Source organism: Agelaius phoeniceus, chromosome 24, assembly GCF_051311805.1.
Source record: "Agelaius phoeniceus isolate bAgePho1 chromosome 24, bAgePho1.hap1, whole genome shotgun sequence".
NCBI lineage: Eukaryota > Metazoa > Chordata > Aves > Passeriformes > Icteridae > Agelaius > Agelaius phoeniceus.
In genome coordinates, this window is record NC_135288.1 from 2,779,759 (window position 1) to 2,800,819 (window position 21,061).

Genomic DNA, 21,061 nt, shown 5'->3' on the forward strand with positions numbered 1-21,061 from the left:
CCCAGGAACCCCCCCCATCCATAATTCCCCATTCCTGGTACCCAGAGTACCCCCCAACCTTAACCCCTCCTCTCTCCCACACAGGGCAGCCCCCCATCCCTACCTGGGACCCCCACCCATAGCCCCCCACACCCACGGCCCCCCAGCTCCCACCCCATTCCCATCCCATCTCTAGTGCCCATCCCCAGTGCCCCCTATCCCCCAAGGGTCTCTTCTCTCCCCACCTCCAGCACCCATTTGCCTCCCCCAGGGGCTCAGGGGGACACCCTGGCTTGGAGGGCCCCAAGGAAGAGCAGGGACCCCCCCAGGTGGGGACAGAGGTTGATGTGACAGGGCCAGGGCCACCAAATGCTGTGCCCAAGCTCCATAAAACCCTCCCTGTGCAAAGGAGGGGGGACTCCTGCTCCAGCAGAGTCCCTCTTGCTCCCACCCCACCCTGCAGCGCCCACATTCCTTTGTGGGACAGCTCCAAGTGAGATTTATGGGATAATCACCTCCACCTTGCACTGCAACGAGGCTGCCACAGCTCCAATGACAACTTTAATCCGATAATATTTGCCAGTAACAGACAAACCAGGAACGGGGCCTTGGCTCACACCTTGCACCTGCATCCTCCGCAGGATCCGGCGCTGCCGGAACCGCCACAGCCCTGAACACCCCACGGGGCTCCTTCCCACAACAGTGTAAGCTCAAGGAAGAGACTTTTTTATATATAACATTAAAAAAATTAACAGCAACTTGAAAAGATGGAATTTCCAAGGAATATGTACACAAGCGAGTGCTTCAGGTTGGGAAGAAAAGCCTCCTGTGGCTTTGGCATGGAATCTGCCATGTCTATAGCTTGGGAAAGAATCCAGGGGTTCAAACTGCCCCAAAACATCACTTTTTAGGAAATTTAGAGCCCCTCAAATGCTGCAGTTTCACCCCCAAACCCAGCAGGGACAAAGGAGGGAGGCACTGCTGGGCAAAGCAGCTGGAATTCTTTGCATAAAACCCTGGAAATCAAAACTACTGGGGTTTTGGGCATGGAATTTGTGGCCCACATCCTCTTCTTGCAGCCCAAATTTCTGCAAACGTTGAAAAAATAAAACTGATGTGATCTCTGCATTGTATTTTTCTGCAGAAACAAAGGAAAAGCTTAGAAAGGAAGGGGATCTCTACTAAAGAGATCTCTTGGCAGTGCCCAGTGTGGATCAGTCTGGAAGTGGGATACTATTTCCTGCTAAATAGTAATGGAGAGAAAAGTTTTCTGGGAGATGTTAAAAAAAGGAAAAAAAAAAAAAGAAAGAAATTAGTGCATTGCTGAAAAATGAGGAGAGAGGAGTAACAGAACCTCTTCCCATGGGAAACTCAGCACCCACCCGCAGCCCCTCGCCAGCTCTGACTGCCCTGAGCCAGGAACGCTCCCAGCAGCGCCAGACTGGAGGAAAATGTTCTCCAGAATCATTAAAATATCCCAAATTTCTAAAAAAACCCACAGTTCCCAGAGCCCAGGTGGTTACTGGATTGTCCAAGGCGTGGAAGTGACAGCAGAAGGATGCGGAGAGGGGGCGGCTCCCAGGCCTGGCAGGGCTTGGGAGGCAGATCCCAGCTTCCATTTTGGGTTAAGAAAATGAAGTTTTGTTGTCTGAGAGCGCTAGACATTCCTCACGAGGTCACAATTCCTGTACTCCCATGCTGGACTGAAAGGGTGAGAGTGGATCAAAGACAGGATTATCCTAAGGAGTTCCTGCAGAGGGATCAGGGTGGGCTGATCTACAGCAGCACCACCCCTCTGCTGGGGCACCCAGGGCTGCCCCTGTGCCACACACACCAACTGCTGCTCGACTTCCCAACCTTCCTGTTCTTTGTTAAATAAACCCGGGAACGTGGTCCTGAAGCAGGATGTCCTTCAGTGCAATCTGCTTTGACATAAGGCATTTGTTTTGTTTTGTTTTTTTTTGGGGAGCAAACGTCTCACGATGGATTTTTGCCTTCTGGAAGAGTCAAAAAGTACTGTATCCACCTGGTTTTATTCTTTTAATGCCCTACCACGTGACAAATCCTCGTCCCTTCTGGTGGCTCCTCTTGGAAAACCATCAGTGGCCAAGTAAACCAGTCCCTGGGAAGGAAAGACACCACCAGCAGATGAGGAGGGAAAGGGGATGGGATTCATGTGAGGGGATACAAAGGGGAAAAAACACCTGGACTCACCTTTAAATCCCTCTTCAGGCATACAAACTGGATGGAAAGGGAAGGAAAGCATTAGAAGTGGATCTGAGGATTCCATAGCCACAATCCCCATGTTCCACCTTCCCAAGCCCAGTCCTGGGCCAGCAAGCCAAGGGCAGCCCTTCCCCACCCCTCTCACCTTGCATAACATCGTCCATGGCCGCGTAATCCGCGATGGGCTCGTCAGCCTGGAGAGGAGCAAAGGACAGGGAATGAACCAGGACACAGGCAGGGAATGAACCAGCACAGAAACCAGGGAATCAACCAGCACAGGGGCAGGGAATGAACCAGCACAGAAACCAGGGAATTACAGCCCTCCTCAGGACAGGGGATGAACCAGCACAGGGAACCAGGGAATGAACCAGCACAGGGGCAGGGAATGAACCAGCACAGAAACCAGGGAATTACAGCCCTGCTCAGGACAGGGGCAGGGAATGAACCAGCACAGGGATCCAGGGGATGAACCAGCACAGGGATCCAGGGGATCACAGCTCTGCTCAGGACAGGAGCAGGGAATGGCTCTGCTGCCCAAACACTGGGAACTCCATGCAAGGACTCACTCCCTAATTTAGTTGTGTTATGGGCTGGTACCCACAGAGCTCAGCAGAATCAGCTACAAAGCAGTTTTGGAAATAAAAGAAGGGGGGGTTTTCTCCTCCAAAGCAAAGATAAAAAGGATTGACTTCCTCAAAAACAAATAAAATTAAGGATACTCCTCCTCCAAAACAAGAGTAATGAGGATTTTCCTCCCCTAACTCAAAAAAATTGAAGCTTTTCCTCCTCCAAAACAAAACAAAAGGATATTCCTCTTCCAAAACAAACAAACAAAAAAATTAAGGATCTTCCTCCTCCAGAACAAAAAACCAAACCAAAAAACCCCTCAAACACCCAAGGATATTCCTCCTCTGAAACAAAATAAGAATTTTTCTTCCCTAAAACAAAAAACAATAGGGATTTTCCTCCCCTAAGACAAAAGAATTAAGGACTTTCCTCCTCCTCCTCCTCCAAGGAGCTGGCTCCCTTGTCCCCATTTCCACCCCCATGCTGGTACCTTGAGCAGGATGACAGACTCAGGGATGACTCCCAGGCTGCCCAGCGTGGCTGTGTCATCACTCAGGATCTTCCCATCCAGGGACAGGTTCTGGTCGAAGGGGGCCACCGAGAAGGCGTGCATGATCTGGGGGCACATGGACACCTCACCCTGGAGCTGCTGCACCTCCCACCCCAGCACCCAGCCCTGTCAGAGCTCAGTGCATCCCTCTGGGTGTCCAGAGCTGCCCAGGACCCCATCAGGGGGCTCAGAGACCCTGGCACACAGCCCAGAGCACCTGGGGTTTGATTGTGACCCCTGGAGCAAGTTGCCAGCTTTGTATGAGGACATCAAAGTCACAGAGCTTCAAACAGTTTAACAATAAAATGATCACAGGGTGAAAATGTCGATTTTGGGATTTTTGGTATGGGGGTTATGGGGACAAGATGGAGGAATCTGGGTGTGTCCAGCCTTTCTCCTTCTTCTTCTTGTTCTCCATTTTCTGCAGTGATGTTGGCACTTTGGGATTGGTTTAGAGTAGAAGTGCACTGTCTAACACAGGTGATGGGTATTGGGAATTAAGTGTAAATGCGTTATATGTAGTTTGTAGTATAAAAGGACAACACAAAGAGTGCCTGTGGCTGCCCTGCTGAGCAGATCTCGGCTGGGCAGAAAGAAAATTTTATAGATAAGAATTAATAAACAACCTCAAGACCAAAAAGTGAAGAGTCCAGACTCGTTCTGCAGTTGCACAGACTGAAACAGAGACACCCTGCACATCTCAGGGCAGCAATTATCAACCAAAACCAGAGACATCCCCAGCTCCTGGGACAGCCAGACCCTTTCCCTGTGCCCCACACTCCTCACTGTGTGTTTTCTGCCTCACCTGGATTTTCAGCTCTTTCAGGGTCTGGTTGGCTGACACAAGCAGAGCTTTCTCGCCCCGGACCTTGCGGTGCCGCGTGCTTCTCCTGATGCCCTGCTTTTGGTAGGTGATGTAGCTCTGGTGGGACAGCTTCTGGCGTTTTGTGCCACCATTGGCCTGGAGATGAGGCAAAAAATGAGGAGATTGAGCTGTTTGGGGATAAACAGAACCTTCCCAGATCCCAGAGAGTGTTTTGGGCCAATTGGTCACGCAAGGGAAGGCAGGAAGTGATGAAAAAACCCCTTGGAAAGCCAATTGAAGCATGCAAGTGTGGAGATGACCAAAGGATTTGCCTTCAAACCTCAGTTCCTAGTCCTAATGCCAGCCTGGGGCAGATTTCCACATGCACACGAATCCCTATCTGTATTTCATCTCTCCAAACCCAGCACTGGTGTGGTTTGACCACTCAAATGGCAATTTAAGACACTTTTTAAGACACTTTTTAAGACACTTTTTAAGACACTTTTCCGCTGCCAGTGAGATGCAGAGGAGGAGGGTGGTGATCCCATCATGCTGACTCAAGAGGATGGTACAAAAATCAAGGAACCTGATGGGATTTTTCATCTCTACCTGGTTAAAATCGGGATCTTGCTCCCCCTCTGGCTTGTTTTCCTCCCTTTCCTCTTCAGCTTCCGAGCTGCTCACGTTCAGCTCTGGAGCCGCGTCCTTCATTACCTGGAGTCATAAAAATCATTCTCCAACAGCAACCAACAGCATCCACATGGCCTGTCCCACCCTGGCAAACAGCTCCTGGAGACCTCTGGGTGCCACCTCCATCCACAGAGCCCAGGAACAACCCTGGGAGCTGCTCCATGAGCTCTGCAAAGGCTCCTCCGCCCTCCCCAGCTGTGTGGAAGCTCAGTGGGATTCAGCTCAGGAATCCCCCCCTGTGGAATTGCAGGTGCTTCCTGCCCTCCTTTCCAGGCAAAGGAAAGTCTCCTGAGCCCCTGACTGGTTCCCTTCCCATCAGCTGGCTGATCCAAGTGTATTACAAAAGCCTCAACATGGAGAAAGTATTTTCTGTGAATTAAGACATTTATCCGCCCCTGCAGCAGCCTGGCAGGGACACACAGCACCATTACTTATGGGGCTGGAGGTTGTAAGTAAATTAAATCTAAATAATTTACACAAATACAAAAATAAAAAGGTTGTTCAGGTCAGTGAAAGCCACTCCAGGCATAGATTTGCCTGGATGTAAATTCCCAGCTATGCTGTAGCTGGAACTGGGCTTTGCAGGAGCCCAGGAGATGTGGATGCCAAGAGCTCTCTTCTCCATCAATGTATTTGCAATTAACAATGCAATTCCAGCTCCCAAACATTCCCCAGAGCCCTCTGAATTCCAGCAGTGCCACCCTACAATGATTTTATCTGGATGAGACTTCCCTCTGCAGCACCATTCACCCCAAGGAAGAACCAGGTGGTGCAGAGGAGGGAGGAAAAGGGGTGAGGGGCTGGGAAACACTCCTTGATTTTTCAAAGCCAGCAGGAAGGGCACAGTGGCTCTCAGTGCTGCTGACAGTGATCCTGGCCAGCATTCCTGCTGCTTCCCATCCTGCTGAGGCTGCCCTGTTACTGGGGGATCTCGTGGGCACGTTCTCACCCCCTCTCTCCAGCTCCAGCTGCTCCATAAAGAATAGCTCCCTGTTTTTCTGCCAGCCCCACGTGTGAGCACAGTCCTGTCCAGTGCCAGAAAAATACAACACCCAACCCTCTCGTGCACCAGAGCCAAGAGGATTCAGGCTGGGGATTGAGGCTGAAAGCCCAAGGCTGAGGGCTCCAGACGGTGCTGCGTGATCCACATCTCACATCCAAGGCAGGAGCTCACCCAGCCTCCAGCTCCCTGTGCTTCCCCAGTGCCTCCCTGGGATTGGCAGGGAGGAGGAAATCAAGGAAAGGGTAAAAAAAAACTCACTCCACACTCCAAAGGTGCAGAAATTGTTTTCATCTGAGCTTGCCCACCTTTGGCTCTCTTCTTAAGAGCCCTGAGGAGGGGGGTTTACCAGAACCAGCTTTGGGTACTTGGAAAACCAGTTCTAGAGCTGATCCTGACACTTAAGACCAGTAAAAGCAAAATTCACAGCTTCAGGGGATCCTGAGAATCATCTCCAAGTTCATTGTCTCACCAGCACTGAGGGGAAGAGCTCATTTCTATCCAGGAATTAAAATGTCACTTGAGCAAGAAGAAAGGAAATGACAAATATTGGAGGGGGAGGAGAGCAGGTACAGCTTGGGGACACAGCTAAGACAGAGAAAACAGCTGGGAGCATCCCTGAACACACAAAGGATTTGGTTTGGCAAAAGGCAGCCTCGAGGAGATGGAATTTTCAGAGTCACAATGTCCCAATTTGCCGGTTTTGCCAAAGCTGCAGAGCTGGGGCTTTCTGCCCTCACCACCACCAGCAGGATCCCCAGCAGCCCTGGGGACATGGGAGCTGTGCCAGCCCCCTGGGGGCATTCCTGGAGCCTGGCTGGGCAGGGCTGGGGGACAGTCCCTACCTTTTTGTTGTCCACCACTTTGTGGATGTAGATGGTGGCCTGGGTGTACTCGCGCAGGTCCCGCTGCTGCTGGCACAGGAGCCCCTCCCGGCACTCGGGGCACAGCTCTGGGCAAACACCAAGGAGAAACAGAGAACATCTCATTGCTGCAGCTCCCCAGAGCCCAGGGCAGGGCCCTCACTGCTAACTGAGAGTGACCACATTAAATCCCAGAGTGGTTTGGGCTGGGAGAGACCTTTAGGATCTCATCCACCCCCTGCCAGGGGCAGGGACACCTTCCACTATCCCAGATTGCTCCAGGCCTTGGGCACTGCCAGGGATCCAGGGGCAGCCACAGCTGCTCTGGGCACCCTGTACCCTCACCACCCTCACAGCCAAGAACTTCTCTGCAATACCCCATCTAACCCCACCTCTGGCAGTGGGAAGCCATTTCCTGTGTCCTCTCCCCCCAGGTCCTTATCCCACATCCCTCTGCAGCTCTCCTGGAGCCCTTTACACCCTGGAAGGGGCTCTGAGGTCTCCCTGGAGCCTTCTCCAGACTGAGCACCCCCAGCTCTCCCAGCCTGGCTCCAGAGCAGAGGAGCTCCAGCCCTTGGAGCACCTCCGTGGGCTCCTCTGGACTTGCTCCAGTGGCTCCACATCCTTCCTGTGCTTCAGACTCCAGAACTGGACACAGCATTGCAGGGGGGACCCTGCCAAGCTCTGTGCTTCCCAGTGACCCCCTGGGACAGAAGTTTCTAGCCCTGGGAGCCCTTCCCAGGGTCACTCACGGGGCTCGGAGGCGTAGCGGGCGCCCTCGGCCGTCTGGGTCCGGGTGATTTTGATGACGTGATCCACGACAAAGAGCTTTTGGATCCTCTCCCACTCACTGGGCCATATCAGAGCTATACTGTGCAAAGGAACAGGCAGGTGCTTTATGACACTGGAAAAGCCAAGCCCTAAACTCACAGAAAATCCCTCCCTCTTTTGGCTTGTTGGTCTGTCAGTGAAAGAAAAGCTGTAAAATCCATCCAAAATGCAGCGACACGGGAGGGCCTGTAGAGCCAGATAACAGCAGCCTGTGATTAGTGACACTGCTGTGCTCCTGGTGTGCCGGAGGGAGGGATGGAGGAGGAAAGGAGTGGAAGATTTCCTACTTTTAGTGCTGCATCACTGCAGAAGCAAGGCTATGGAGCATGAAGTCCAGCCCTGCAGCCAGCACTCCGGGGGGGAAAGGCTTACGGAAAGCAAATTGTAAGGAAGCAGAATGTTTCTGCATCCTGGCCAAATCTAGAGTGCTTATTGTCAGGAACAAACCAAGCTGAAGGAAGCTCTATTTTCCTGACCCTGCATCCTTGGACAGTTTAAGTCTTGCCTTGCAGGAAGGCTGGGGTGGCTCTGAGAAAGCCTTGGTGGTAATTTTGAGGGAAAGGGTTACTCCTCATCTTGCTGTGGCTCAGCAGGCAGGAGCATTCCTTTGGGAATGTTCTCCCGAGGCTCCTGGCAAAAGGGAAGTGTGTGGAGGGAAGGAACTCACTGTTTGGAGTCTTCTTTGGTCATGGAAGCAAAGGTGAACATGAGCCCCCCGTGGGGACAGAGCAGGACACTGTTTGCTATGGAGGACACGGGGCTGCAGCGCGTCGGCCTCCTGCAAAAGGGAAGAGCTTTGGAAAGGTGGATCAGGTTATCCCACCAAAAACCCCACAGTTCTTCAGGAAAACAGGAAGAAATCGCAGGTGAGTATTTACACAAGGCATTCCAACAAGGAATAGTAACTATGAGTGATGAGGAAATCAGATCTGCGTTCCTCTGCGGTGCAGAATGACTCTGACCAGCAGAGATTTCCATCTCCAGCCCCAGCGGTGACCTTTGGGATACAGCTCCAGACAGATGAAAAAACTAATCAGGTTACCAGCTTATCTGACCATCTGGTTAACACACAGCAAACAAGGAAATTCAGTGTCTTACACTGTATTACAATTGAAACAAGTCCTGCAAAAACCAGCTTCATTGTTTCCATGAGCTCACTGTGCTGCCAGTCAGAAGCAAAACATCTACAGCCCCCAAAATAAGAGATAAAAAGCACCAAAACCCTCCAGCCAAGTTACCTGACAAATTTCCTCCATTCTTCTACAAAGAACTGCGAAACAATATACAGCTCATCCGTCTCCTGGGGGAAAAGAGGAGGGAAAAGGATCTTTTTAATGAACCCAACAATGACTGTTGGGTTTTTCGGCAGTGCTCGCTCCCTTCGAGACCTCGGTGCTGCTTTACCATGACAACTCCATCCAAGTGGGCTGAGAAAGCCAAGCAAAATAATTTGGGATCAGGTACTAAGCACTGCCATTGCTAATCTTGTGTTTATTGTGAAGTTACTTGAGCTTTTGATCCAATTACTTTTAATTCCCAGTGGGAAAGGGCATTTCCCTGGAGCAGCCAGGACTCCCCAGTGTGGTTCCTCTTGCTGGGTACTCAGTGTTTGAAGCTGGTGAACCCCTCACTCCCACAGGCATGGGGTGAGAACACCCCAGCACCCCTCAATTGCTTCCAGCATCAAAATCCACAAGTTTTTCCTTTTGGTAGCAGCAGGGATACAAAACCACAGCTGTGCACCAAATGAGACAGCGTTTTTGGGATAATCTGTGGGTTTTTGTCCCAATCTTTCTTTAAATTGTTTGCTCCTGGACAAAAAACTACCCAGCCCCCAAGGGCTGGGTGACAAAATTACTTCCATGCTCTCCTTTATCCTCACCCCTTTCCCAAAGACAGAAATAAGGGCTTGTTCCATCTTTCTGTAGGAAAACTCAGAATATATATATTCTGTAGGAATACCCAAAGAATATATATACACACAAACATATATATACACTTTTTAATTTCCCTTCCTCTCCTTATTTCTGCTGGAAAATTCCTCCCCAAACCTCAACTTTGGATTAGGACAACTCCAAAGGCTTGAGGGGAAGATCCTCAGGGAAGATCCTCAGCTCTCTTCAACGAGGCTCCCTTGGGAAATTAAAAGGGAAAGGAGGATAAAAAGGGAAAGAAGGATCTAATCCTGCTGGTGGAGACCCTTCTATGTCTGACCCACAGTGATGAGCTCCAACTTCCTCCAGCTCCAAAAGCAAATCCAATCAGATACAGCCTTAACCACCTACACTGACAGGACCTGGAGCTCTGCAGCTCAGCACGAAAGGAAAACTCCTTTTAAACCATTTTGGGTCTCCTTGGTTCTGAGCCATGGATCTGTGTTGCCTCAGTTTTTCTTCCCAGCTGGAGCAGCGAGGGATGGAGGCAGACACCTGCCAATGCACCTTGGCAGGACTGCAGAGTCAGCCATTCATCAGCACCACGAGACTCCCAGGAGCCAAGGACTGGAGCCAACAGCTCATTCTGGGCACCTCAAACCCCCAAAAATTCCTGGAGAGGCTGCTAGGAGAGGGTTTGCACAGCCACCGCTGCTCTTTGGAGGGCTTCAGCATTTTGGGAAGCTCCCTGAGCTTTTGGAACACAGGATGGTGCTGGAGCACACCTGAATTTTGCCCAAGCAGCAGGAAAAGGTGGTGATGGGGCAAAGTTCAGGTGTGTCCCAGCATCCTCCTGCACAGGAAGGCTGATGAGGAGCTGTGGGAAGTGGATGTGCTGTTCCCTCCTTCCAGGGACGGATACAACCATGACAGCAACATTGTCACTGTCATCTCCCTGAGTGAGCCACAGCTCCCCTGGCACAGCAGCCATTCCCCTGGCTCTGCAGGATCCAGCACAGCCAATCCAGGGAAGTCACACTTCAGCACAACACAGTGAGAGCTCTGCTGGCACGCACAGAGTGAATGGTTATGGAATGGTTTGGGATCTCCTTCCACTATCCCAGGTGCTCCAAGCCCGTCCAACCTGGCCCTGGGCACTTCCAGGCATGGGACAGCCACAGCTGCTCTGGGCAGGAGAGGGATTAAAGCCAACAAAAACCTCTCCCAAGCTTGGCTGCATCCCCTGATCCCCCTCCTTCCCTACCTGAGGCCAGCTGCCCAGGCAAGGCCTGCATTTATCATGGAACAGGTTCTGCAGAGAAGTCTTCTGTTCGCTGGCCATCATCTTGTGCAGAGCTTCATTTTCCTCCCCTTCACGCTCCAAAATCTGCAGGAAACAGTTAATTACACCCCAGCTGCTACTAAAGGTGACTTTATTCTCCTCCATGGCACAGGGTTGGGTTAAAAAGGGAAACCAGAAATACAAGCAGTATTTACAGTCAACAAAAGGGGAGTATTTGGCAAATACCTTGCACTGGGAACAGCACTCTTTGTTATTTGGGAATTCGGGGGCTTTTGGAAAATATTGCTTGAGTTTCTCCCAGGCTTCCTTGGAAACCACCCTCCGTTCATTTTCAGAGATGCACAGGTCACCTGCAGGGAGAGAATCAAGGAAAGGCTTTGATCACAACATGCTCAGGGATGTTTTGCAGCCCTTGATTGAAGAGATTACAAGGAACAAATGTGGGGAAGAAATCCACACCACGTCAGCAAAAAGCAGGAAAGTCACCTTCAACTCCTTCCTTGGTTCCTTTAGACAGAGAATAAAAAAAATAATAATAACATGACTTTAATTTATAAAAATGCTTTTTAGATTTCCAAGACCACGGCCTAAGCAGCTGATCAAACACAGGGAGGGATGTGGGGAGCAGCCAGAGGGCACAGGGCTTCTGTTTTCTGATCCTGGCTATCCACAGCTACATCCTCATGGTGACTCCATTGCTGAGCCCCAGGATAATAACCCTGTGTTCCATGAAACCAGGTGCCTTCCACGTCCTTGAAAACCCCCAACTCCCACTCTAGAATCTCAACACAGTTTCATGTGCCCTATCCAAGCACCTGAAAATGTGGAAATGGCAGATTTTGCACCCTAAATCTACTCTGGGCAATAAATGGATGTGTAGATACCAAGCAAGATTTACCAGCTACCCCCCCAGAACACTTATTTATCCATCAGGATTATTTATCCTGATATCAGGATTATCTATCCTGATGCTGAGGCAGCTCCAAGAGCCCAAGAAGGATTTCCAGGAGCCATTTGTGCCTGCAGTCTCAGGGGTGGAAGCAGGAGGCACACTCCGGCGCTGGGACACCGCGTGCACAAGGACGGCACGTGCTGGCCGGATAAACAAGGCTTGGAAAAACGGGAGAAGGCTCTGGGATCTGACCAGCTGCCCACTCACAGGGCTGCTGATGGCCAAGGGGAAAACACAAGCTCATCTCCCTTGGAGACAGCAGCTGGGAAGTCTCTATGCAGGGAGGAACACGGGGAGCAGCAGCCGTTGCGACACCAGGATGCGAAGAGGATTTGGGAATATTTGTGAAGAGGGAAGGAAAACAGCAACTGTGGTGTCCAAAGGGCACAGTCCCTTATTATCTGCTTTTCTATAGCCTGGAGAGCTGCAGAGACAGGAGAGGAACTCCTTCCTCCCCAGCAGCTCTTTAACATGACAAGCAGCTCCTCAGGCCCACGACTCCCTCCAGCCGTGCCTGGAATTTGGCCAGCCCTGAAGAGGAAAAAATAGCAATGCTCCCCTCCTGCTTTTCCTCTAATAAACAAAGGTCAGGCCTTGGTGCAGCACTTGGCCACTTGAGCTTCATCCAACAAGGCCAAATGGCTCCAGAGGCTGGCCCAGGATGCTGCCCAGAGCCAGCAAGGATGGGCAAAGAAAGGAGCTTGTACAAATAAGTGCCTTGACACCACATGATTAATGAAAACAGATTAATATGGTGAGTGAAAGAGGTGGAAAAATCAGCTCTGGGTCTGCAGGGCACAAGTGTTTTGCCATCTGGAAGATGAACCCAACCACTGCTGACCCTGCTTCCCACTCCCATCATCCAGGGACGTGTTTTGGGCACGGACATCAAAGAAGGCTTAACTTGGTATGTGGAAAAAATTCCCTGGGATCAGGCAGCTACTGGAGAGCGAGGAATTGCAGCAGGGATGCAAAGGGAGCTGCGAAGGGAACGCCCGGGTGGCATTCCTGGAGGCCAGCCAGCCCTCCCAGATCCAGAACAGCCTTTTCCAAAGCCTGCCATGGAGGCAGGAACCTCCTCCACCACAAAATTAAGGCCGTAGGAACAAGACTACAGATTTGCTGATCCACTGCAGAGGGAGTTTTTCAAGGTGGAAAGCTTGTTTTCCATGAGTAATCAGAGGTTAACTCAAGACAACAAAACCTGCCCTGCCAGCAGCCCCCTTATTTAGTATTATTTATTCTGTTATGACCCCGAGTCACAGATCAACCAGCAATTTAACACCATACATTTTCCAAAGGCCTATTGGCCTATTTTTTTATCGTGTCTGGCTCCCTAAATGTTCCATCCCCATGCTCCATGCTTTTATTGAACAGCAGCAGCCCCGAGGCAAAGGGAAATGCAGCGTTCAAGGCACTGAGTAACAGCTAAAATCGTGACAAAGTGCTTAAACACTCTGCTTGAAAATGAGATTTCTCAAGCCTTACTCCAGGTTCTTGACTACCCCTGATGACAGGAGATGTGTGGCTAATTTATGCCATTTTTTCTTCTGTTTGAGGTAAGATGAGCTTCCCCACAAACTGATACCTGCAAACAGGAGCTTAAGTGAAACTGGGTTTTATGGCTGGGAACACAAGCTTTATAAAGTGAGATTAAAACAACAGGGTAGCCAAGGATGCAGCTAATGAGGCATCACTTTCAAAACAACTGATAGGAGGTCAAAACCTTCTGTAAACAAACACCAAAGCACAGCAGGTTGGGAAATCGATATCCAGGAGTGGTCCTGGCCCAGGTGCTGGGTGAGTGCTCCTGTTTTAATGCAAACCAGGATGTTAAACAGGTACTCTCAGCTCCCACCTGCACTGATTTACATCACCTCTTCCTCTCTTACTCCTTTCAGAGCTTCCAAACGGCTGCAGAGCTTTGGTGCTGCCCATGCAAGGATGGGAAGCTCAGCATCTGACAGCTCTGCTTGGCTGAGTCCTTACAGAGTCTGCCTACAAGGAAAACTTTGGAGGCAAGAAACACCAGGAAAATGAGAATTAAGCACACTTGGGCAGTGACTCCTCGAGCTGGCCACAGTTGGAGCAAAGGCTGCAAGGTTAATGTGGGCAGCAGTGGGCAACAACGGAGATATTCAGCTCCATCCCCCGGAGAGACTCACCATGTGGGCAAACGATGTCTTCATTAAAATTTAACTCCTCTTCCTCCTCCCTCTTCTCTTCATTTGATTCATCTAATTAAAAAAAAAATAATACAAGAGGATTGCACAGAGTTCCTCTCCCAAGGAAAAAATTCTTACAGGGAAAGGAGCACGGTCGCCTTTCAAATTACAGCAAACCCCCTCACCCAAGGGAAAATTTGGAAGGAAATTTGTTATTCTCCGATGTCTTGGCCTGTGGGCAGGCGGGATTACAGCCCCCAGGTCACGTAGGAGGCCTTTGAAGTGCATGGAGCACAAGCCAGGCCTTTGTGAGATTACAAAGGATGCATTTGTTAGGGCTGGAACACCGCAGGGGTTCCCTGCTCCCAGACATCTCCGAGTTTAACCTAAACACAAGCCTAGGTAAGAGCAAAGGGAGCAGAATTCCTGGCAAAATTCCTGATCTAAACCAGATGCTGCCTGACAAACTGAGGGGGAGCCTGCCAGGGGGCTGACAAGCCCTACATCAATCTGTAAATTAGTTCAAGTCAAGTGTTGGCCACTGAAGGGAGCATCATCAAGACAATGACGTGTCAGCAAGAGCCTCTAACGAGCTGCCTAACGAGCAACCTGGCTTGTAACTAATTCAAATGCACTACTGGGAGTTGCAACCTGTTGTGAATCGAAGCCACCCCGAGGAAGGATGAGTGGAAACCCAGAAATACCCTTTTCTCCATGAGTACTCCTTATCAGGGGGGCTGAGGTGCCCTCCAGCCCAAGATCAATGCCCTGAGCCATCATTCCCGCTTCCATTCCAACAAGCTTCTTAACCAGTTCAAAGGAGCTCAAGAAAATACGATTTTCAACCATTTAAAGAGCAGAAGGCAAATAAAACCTCCATCTATTCTCATGATATGGGCACAGAATGGAGTGCACTTCATGATTTTTGATCCCAGGCTGTGTTTTCCCGGTGCTGCTGCATCAGCTGTGCTGTTTTATCCCTCAACCTTCACAATAAACATCATCATCATCCCTTCCCCACGGTAATTTTCACGTTTCTTCCTTCCCTGTGCTCTCTCATTCAGAGAAAAGTGGATAAAAAGATCATGTGTCTGGGGTGGTAATTTCACACGGCTTTGTAAAACCACTTATCACCTCATCTCCCTCTCCAGCATGAAGATCACCCCGCAGTTTTCAAGATTAGCAAAGAAAAAGCTCCTTAAATGAAGGCCTTTTTTATTTATTATCCTTTCCTCCCTACTCATACAAGGGGAACAAAACAGCTACAGAAACCTCTGAGGTGTTTTTTGTTAGGAGGGATAAGGCAGAGCTGGTAGCTCTCTACAGCAGCAGAAATTAGGAGGAAATCGGGAGTAAATACCTTTGTTTTGTGCATTTCCATTCATTTTTCCATTACTGTGCTCTGCATCTTCGTCCTGCTCATTTAATTGCTCCAGAGCCAGCTGACGCCAGCTCCTCAAGGAGGCTTTTCCAACCCAAAACCCGTCGGTCCTGCAGGGAGACAACCAAAGGTGTGGTACCCCAAAACCACAGCTCCCTTCTTCAGAGCCCAAACGGGGAAATTTTTAGGAAAAAGCTGTTTAAGCACTTCTAAAAAGCATCTTTGGGACTTCCATACCCCTTGACTGTCATCTTCAGCAGGTTGGTGACGGTTTTGTAGTCCTCGTTCAGCTGGTTCTTCAGCCTCAGGATTCGACACCTTTCCACCACACAGTCCTTGCAAAGTGCTTTGACTGGGTGGGAGGGAAAAGAAAAACAGGTTTTTACATTATTAATTGCGTGGTTTATTGCACAGGTCGTTTCCTGCTGGTTTGAAGGCCCTCAGATAGGTGTGTACCAACTATCCTGCCTCAGGATGGGCGATTTCATGTGTAAATGAGGAAATCCTGGGGGCTACAGCCCCATCAGGCCACGTTTGAAGCTTAAAGAAGCATAAAATACTTCAAATGAGCTGTGATCTGTTCCACTGCTTCACAGATCTGCTCTCACAGCTCCTGCAGTCGCAGGGAGCCAGGGCAGCCCAGCACCCAGCCACAGGAGGCAGGAAATGCCAGGAGAACAAGGAAAACAAACACCTGCATTGTGGCACTTTGACAGTGCAACCCAGAAAATTCACCCTCCTGCAAGGCTGCCCTGGACCAAGGGAGTGGAAATCCAGTGGCAATCCTCTAGCTGGGTGTGTGCTTAGATCTGCATCCTGGAGCAAGAGGAGCAGGGAAGCAGTGTGTCCATCCATCCTTTCATCCATCCCTCCCTCCCTGCCAGCCATACTCAACCCACAACCCTTCAGGCAATCTTCCACTTGACTAATAAACCTTGCCCTGTTTTTCCCCACAAAGGCTGCCTGCGTCACAAGCAGTTTCTTCCCTACAAGCTCCCAGTAGGAGCTGAGCTAATTTGGTCTCAGTGGGAGTTACTGAGCAACTTCCTAAAAGGAATGAAACCTGGGGCTTGATGAGGGGATGCCCAAAGCCTGGAGGGGCTGGGCTGACCCTGAAAAGCAGAATGGGTGGTAGATGCAGGAGCAGGCTAACAGGTAAGTGCTTCCTTGGATGAGGTGACAGACAGGAAGGGATATTTTTGGCCTAATATTTCGTAAAACCCAGCCCACACAGGAGCTGTGGGTGCTCAGAAAATAATTGTCAAGAGTTTGGAGTGTTGCATGTGCAAGTTTTATTTTCTAGAATCGCCTTCAAACCTTCCAAGTATTATGTTTCCTAAGCCAAGTGCCCCATTCCTCCACAGCAATTCCTCCAGGAACAGCCCTTCCCAAAGCAGACCCTGTGATCACCCTAAATGGGTTTGGGAAATGCTAACAGAATTAAGTGGCATTAAAAAAATCCCCTGGAAATAAGGCAGCACTAAAGCCATGCACTGAAATAAAGTTAAGATGATGAAGGATGGCTCAAAACAGGGCTGGGATCAGAACAAGGCTCCAAACCACGAGGCAGGAGGTGACTGGGAGAGGATGTTACCGTTGAGCCGGGGCCCTCCTCCGTATCGGCGGTAGAAGAAATCGGCGACGTATTCTGATATCCTCTTCATCAGGGATATTTTATCAGGATGGAGTTTGCCATGGGAGCACAGGCAGGCTGTGTTATCAATAGGTTTGGGAGGAGTGGACTCATCCAGCCACTTCTGCAGCCATTCCAGAGAGATGAAGTCGTAAGGGGAACCTGGGAGGGGAGAAACCACAAAGAGAAGCAAGACCATACACGTCAGCTCCAACACCAGGTGGTATTTTATAATTACTCTTAAAAATTAACAGGCAATCACTGTTGATTAAATCTCTGAGGTACAAGTTTTCAAAGGTCTGATCCAGCTACTCCCACCCCATTCTGATCTCAGTGTCACAGATTTGGAAGACAGGAGCTTCGTGAGATTAAGATGTGCAGATCATTTTGGATTCAGCAATCAATATGCAACAGCTCCAAGGAGGAATGGGAGTGCTTTCAAACCTTTTGGGGATTACTGGAGAGCAGTCGAGGAAAGGGGAAGGTTTTCCTATCATCCCATCAAGGGACTGATATAATATTTAAATCATGATCATACATTACAGGCTTTTTCTACAACAGAGACAGTTCACTGGGGTAATTTGAAAATTAAAGGCAACAACAGCAGAGATGAAATCAGTGTTCCCCCTGTCCTTTCAGCACCCAAATTTTCAGTGTCTCTTACAATTTTAGGTGAGAAAATTCTAAAATTTACAGTGCAAATGGAAACTTGCTCAGGTTTTTTGCTGAAGCAGTGCAGCAGGTTTGCCCTTGTTTGCTGAAAAAGAAATACAAAGCTGAGGTTCAAAAGCAGGTCAGTGCTTGTATGAGCAGGTTGGGGTGAAACCCCTGTATCTCAATACTGAGGCACAGTATCACCTCAACCCTTCAGTGGATGACTGGGAATTTAGGAAGAAATTAGGAAGAATTCAAACCCATTCTGTGCTGCCACGAGGGCAGCTCTGAAACCGTGGGGAAATGCACCCGTTTGGTGACATTTATAACTGAGCAAAAATCCTTCACGTTTCCTAGGAGGGAGCAACAGAGAAGCAAGAGGAAAATACAGCAGACAGGAAAACACTGTGTCTCCAGCTTGCACTGGAGCTCTGTGAAGCCTCTTTTCCTCCACAGCCTCAATCCACGGTGTTTTCATCTTACGCAATGCCCGCCACAGCCGTGACCTCCAGAGAATTGCATCGCTGTCAGAACCGGTTTGCTAGTTTGGGATGAAACTGCCTCCCCCAGAAAGGAGGGTTTTCTGGGGCAGGCTCCACAAAGCTGGCAGAAAACGTGTCTGCACAGCTGCAGAGACAGCCCCGAGCTCCACAGAGATAGGACCCGGAGCAGTGCTGGAATGACGCTGCCTCCAGCTGTGCTGGAAGTGCTGTGCCCATGACGTGCCAGCAGCAGGCAGAGGGTGCCTCAGGGCAAAGTTTCAGGTCCTGTCATCTCTAAATTGGGGCAGAAGAGCTTCACCTGCACTTGTAAAAATCCTATTTTTTTGAGATTTATTCCTCTGTCACATCAGAACTGCCGAGAGCAAACTCTTCTGTTCCTGCTGAGGAAAACCACACTGGAACTGTGCTGCTGCTGCTCCTTTTCACGGGTGACTCAGGGCAGGTTCATCCCTCCAGCACAACTCTGATCTCACAGTGACATCTGAGTGCTGCTCAGGCTCACGGGGAGCTGTGACACCTTCCTGACACCTGCATTCCCAAACTGGAGAGGCAGATGTTTACAGGAACAGGAGTTGCTGTTGGGCTACTCCAATCTCATGGTGGACTCTGAGCATCCAATAATAAAAGTTGAACAGTGAATTCTCTTACAGGCCACACAATTAAACCCACTTTTAAGTCTTCAATTGTAATTATTCTGCAGTTTTTAGGAGAGGTACATAGTGAAAACAAATTCTCAGGGCTGGATGGATAGAACAAGTTTTGTGAGAGATGGGTGAGAAAAACAAGGTGGGAAATAAAACTCAGTGTGCTGAGGCAACAAGACACGAGGAGAAAATGCTTAACCCTAGTCTCCCTACAAAACTGAGACATAGAGCAGTGAAGCACTGGCAGGGATGGATCCAGTAATTTTCTGCTGGAGGTCAGGCATTCTCTTAGCCTGTTACCTGCTGATGAATCGGGCTCACCAGCTCCCAAACCTGCTGTGAGCTGGCAATTTGGGAGCAGGCAGTTATTCCGCCTCGATGATCCTAACGAGCTGAGCTGCTCACCAGGCAGAAGAAAAGAGTCACAAAGCATGAGGCTGACGGATGGGGAAGGAGCAGGAGGGAATTAGCGATGCCAGAGGCCATGAGAATGAGCAAAGAAAGGAGAAAAATAGGTTAAGGCAGGAAAAGAAGCAAAGGGAAAACAAATGTAAGCATGCATGAAGCTCTCCCCTTGCAGAGGGCTGCGGGAATGCCTTCCAGCAAGGCCACAGGAGCTGGGAGTTAGTCACAAATCATTCCTAAGCTTAACAGCTCTACTACAGCAATACTCCACAATGTCTTACAGACCAGCTTCGGCGGGTAACCTTTGGTAGAGCTCCTTCACCTCCTCGTGCTTGATCTTGCCTCTGGCCACGCTCTGTTTGCGCATCTCGGCCATTTCGTTGCACCACTCCTCAAACTTGCAGTTATCCCGCTCTACCAGCTCCTGCAGAAAAGCTGGGAAAGAGAAAAAAAAAAACAACAAACCAGGAATTGAAGGGAAAATGCCAGCTATGTTAATTACCATGGGTTATCTGGGGACAACAAACCTAAAAATTCCCTCCCGCAGCCTTGCTGGGCGAGGCCTTTCCCCAGGCCAAGCACGTGGACCCTGCTCTCTCTGATACTGACTGGTGCAAAGGATTAAATGCAAAGTTTTGCACCCAAGAAAATAATTTACTTGGGGTTGGTTGCAATGTTAAGTGCAGCTCCCTCTGGCCTTCCTCATCATTCCCAGGGGGAAACAAAAGCTTTTCACCCTCTGCGTACACTCAAAGCCTGTCACGACCTGCAATCCAGCAAACTGCAATCCCAAGGGCAAAGAGCCCTCAGGAGATGGGAGATTAGCCAGGGCAGATCAACAGAAAGGTGAAGGAAATGGGGATTTTTGCTGCCACTGATGGAAAAACCCCAAACAAACCAAACCTCAGCAGGGAAAAAAGCAGATAAACCACTTCCCTCAGAGGGCTGGTGCGAGGGAGCAGTGAGGGAAGCTCTGCTTATCTGAGGCCTTTTCCTATTTAGAATTATTCTGAAGAGCTAAAATAGCTGCAAAAAGGTTAATTCTTGACCAAAATATCCACCTTGGGAGAATATCCAATATTACAGAATAACCAGCCTGACCTCCTTGAGATCAGAGCCAAGTTACGTCTCTCCACTGTCCCGGAAAAGCCGCTTTTTAACAGCATCAAAGCAAAATGCCTCAAATTTACAGTTCCATGAAACCTCCCCACAACCACAGAGCTCGACTGCTGCCCTTCACTCCCTGTTCCCTGGCAGGATTCCACGGGAAACAAAGGCAACCGCGGGGCTGTGCAGGAATTTGGAGCTGGGTGGGGAGGTTTTTGTTGAGTTATTGTTTTGGGCAGAGGGGTAGGAGGAAAAGGAGAGCAAGAAAGCTCAGGAAACAGGCTGAAAATACAGATCCAGGCAGGAATTAGTGCTAATTCCTGAAGTTTTATGTCTTGGAGGGTGTGTTTTAAACAGGGGGGGCTTGGGAAAGATTTGGGGTGTTATTAGAGGGGAATAAGGTGTATGATTTACCCCCTCTGCAGAGATCCAAAGGGATCTGCCACCTCTGCTGTCCCCACTCCACAGAAAATGAGGGAAGGGGGAACACACCTCAACACCAGGGGCCTAATTAGTATTTCTAATCAAGGAGCAGCCTAACAGGAAACATGAAACCCACAGGGCAAAGCCCACAGGGAGTTCTGGCACCCCCATAATTCTACAGCACAACACGAAGGCATTTGGCCCAAATTCCCACTGGGGGCTCAGAGCCTCTTTATTTTCATGTCATTTATTCCTGATGTGGCAAAGCTGAAGCAGTCACAGAGAGAACCTGACATCTTGTCAGGATTATTCACCTCCTCGTGCCTTGCTGATGACATTTAACCACACTGCTCTCCTGCACCTTTGGGATCCAAGCAGGATGGTGAATCCCAGAGGGATGAGCTCCTCCTGTCCCCTTCCCAGCTTGATCAGCTGGGTAACAAAGCAATGCCTGAGTGGGCACATGGGAGGGATTGGCAGTTTAATGTTAATTAAGTGCTGGGAAA

The 21,061-nt window shown here is 49.7% G+C and overlaps 1 protein-coding gene across 2 annotated transcripts in view; it reads right to left on the reverse strand.

Moving 5' to 3' along the window:
* Positions 1–527: 527 nt before the first annotated feature.
* USP48 (ubiquitin specific peptidase 48) overlaps positions 528–21,061 on the reverse strand; it is a 31,939-nt gene continuing 11,405 nt past the window's right edge. The window contains exons 11-27 of one of the 2 annotated variants that reach the window (XM_054648007.2): positions 19,311–19,460; positions 16,781–16,981; positions 15,424–15,538; positions 15,166–15,296; positions 13,806–13,877; positions 10,914–11,038; positions 10,650–10,772; positions 8,750–8,811; positions 8,179–8,289; positions 7,433–7,551; positions 6,663–6,769; positions 4,737–4,841; positions 4,128–4,283; positions 3,263–3,388; positions 2,351–2,399; positions 2,194–2,220; positions 528–2,101 (exon numbers count right to left, since the gene is read on the reverse strand). In XM_054648007.2, coding sequence (XP_054503982.2) covers positions 2,079–2,101; positions 2,194–2,220; positions 2,351–2,399; positions 3,263–3,388; positions 4,128–4,283; positions 4,737–4,841; positions 6,663–6,769; positions 7,433–7,551; positions 8,179–8,289; positions 8,750–8,811; positions 10,650–10,772; positions 10,914–11,038; positions 13,806–13,877; positions 15,166–15,296; positions 15,424–15,538; positions 16,781–16,981; positions 19,311–19,460 — 1,802 coding nt within the window. In that variant the 3' untranslated portion in view covers positions 528–2,078. The remainder of the gene's footprint in view (positions 2,102–2,193; positions 2,221–2,350; positions 2,400–3,262; positions 3,389–4,127; positions 4,284–4,736; positions 4,842–6,662; positions 6,770–7,432; positions 7,552–8,178; positions 8,290–8,749; positions 8,812–10,649; positions 10,773–10,913; positions 11,039–13,805; positions 13,878–15,165; positions 15,297–15,423; positions 15,539–16,780; positions 16,982–19,310; positions 19,461–21,061) is intronic. The other variant, XM_054648008.2, reaches the window with a different exon arrangement.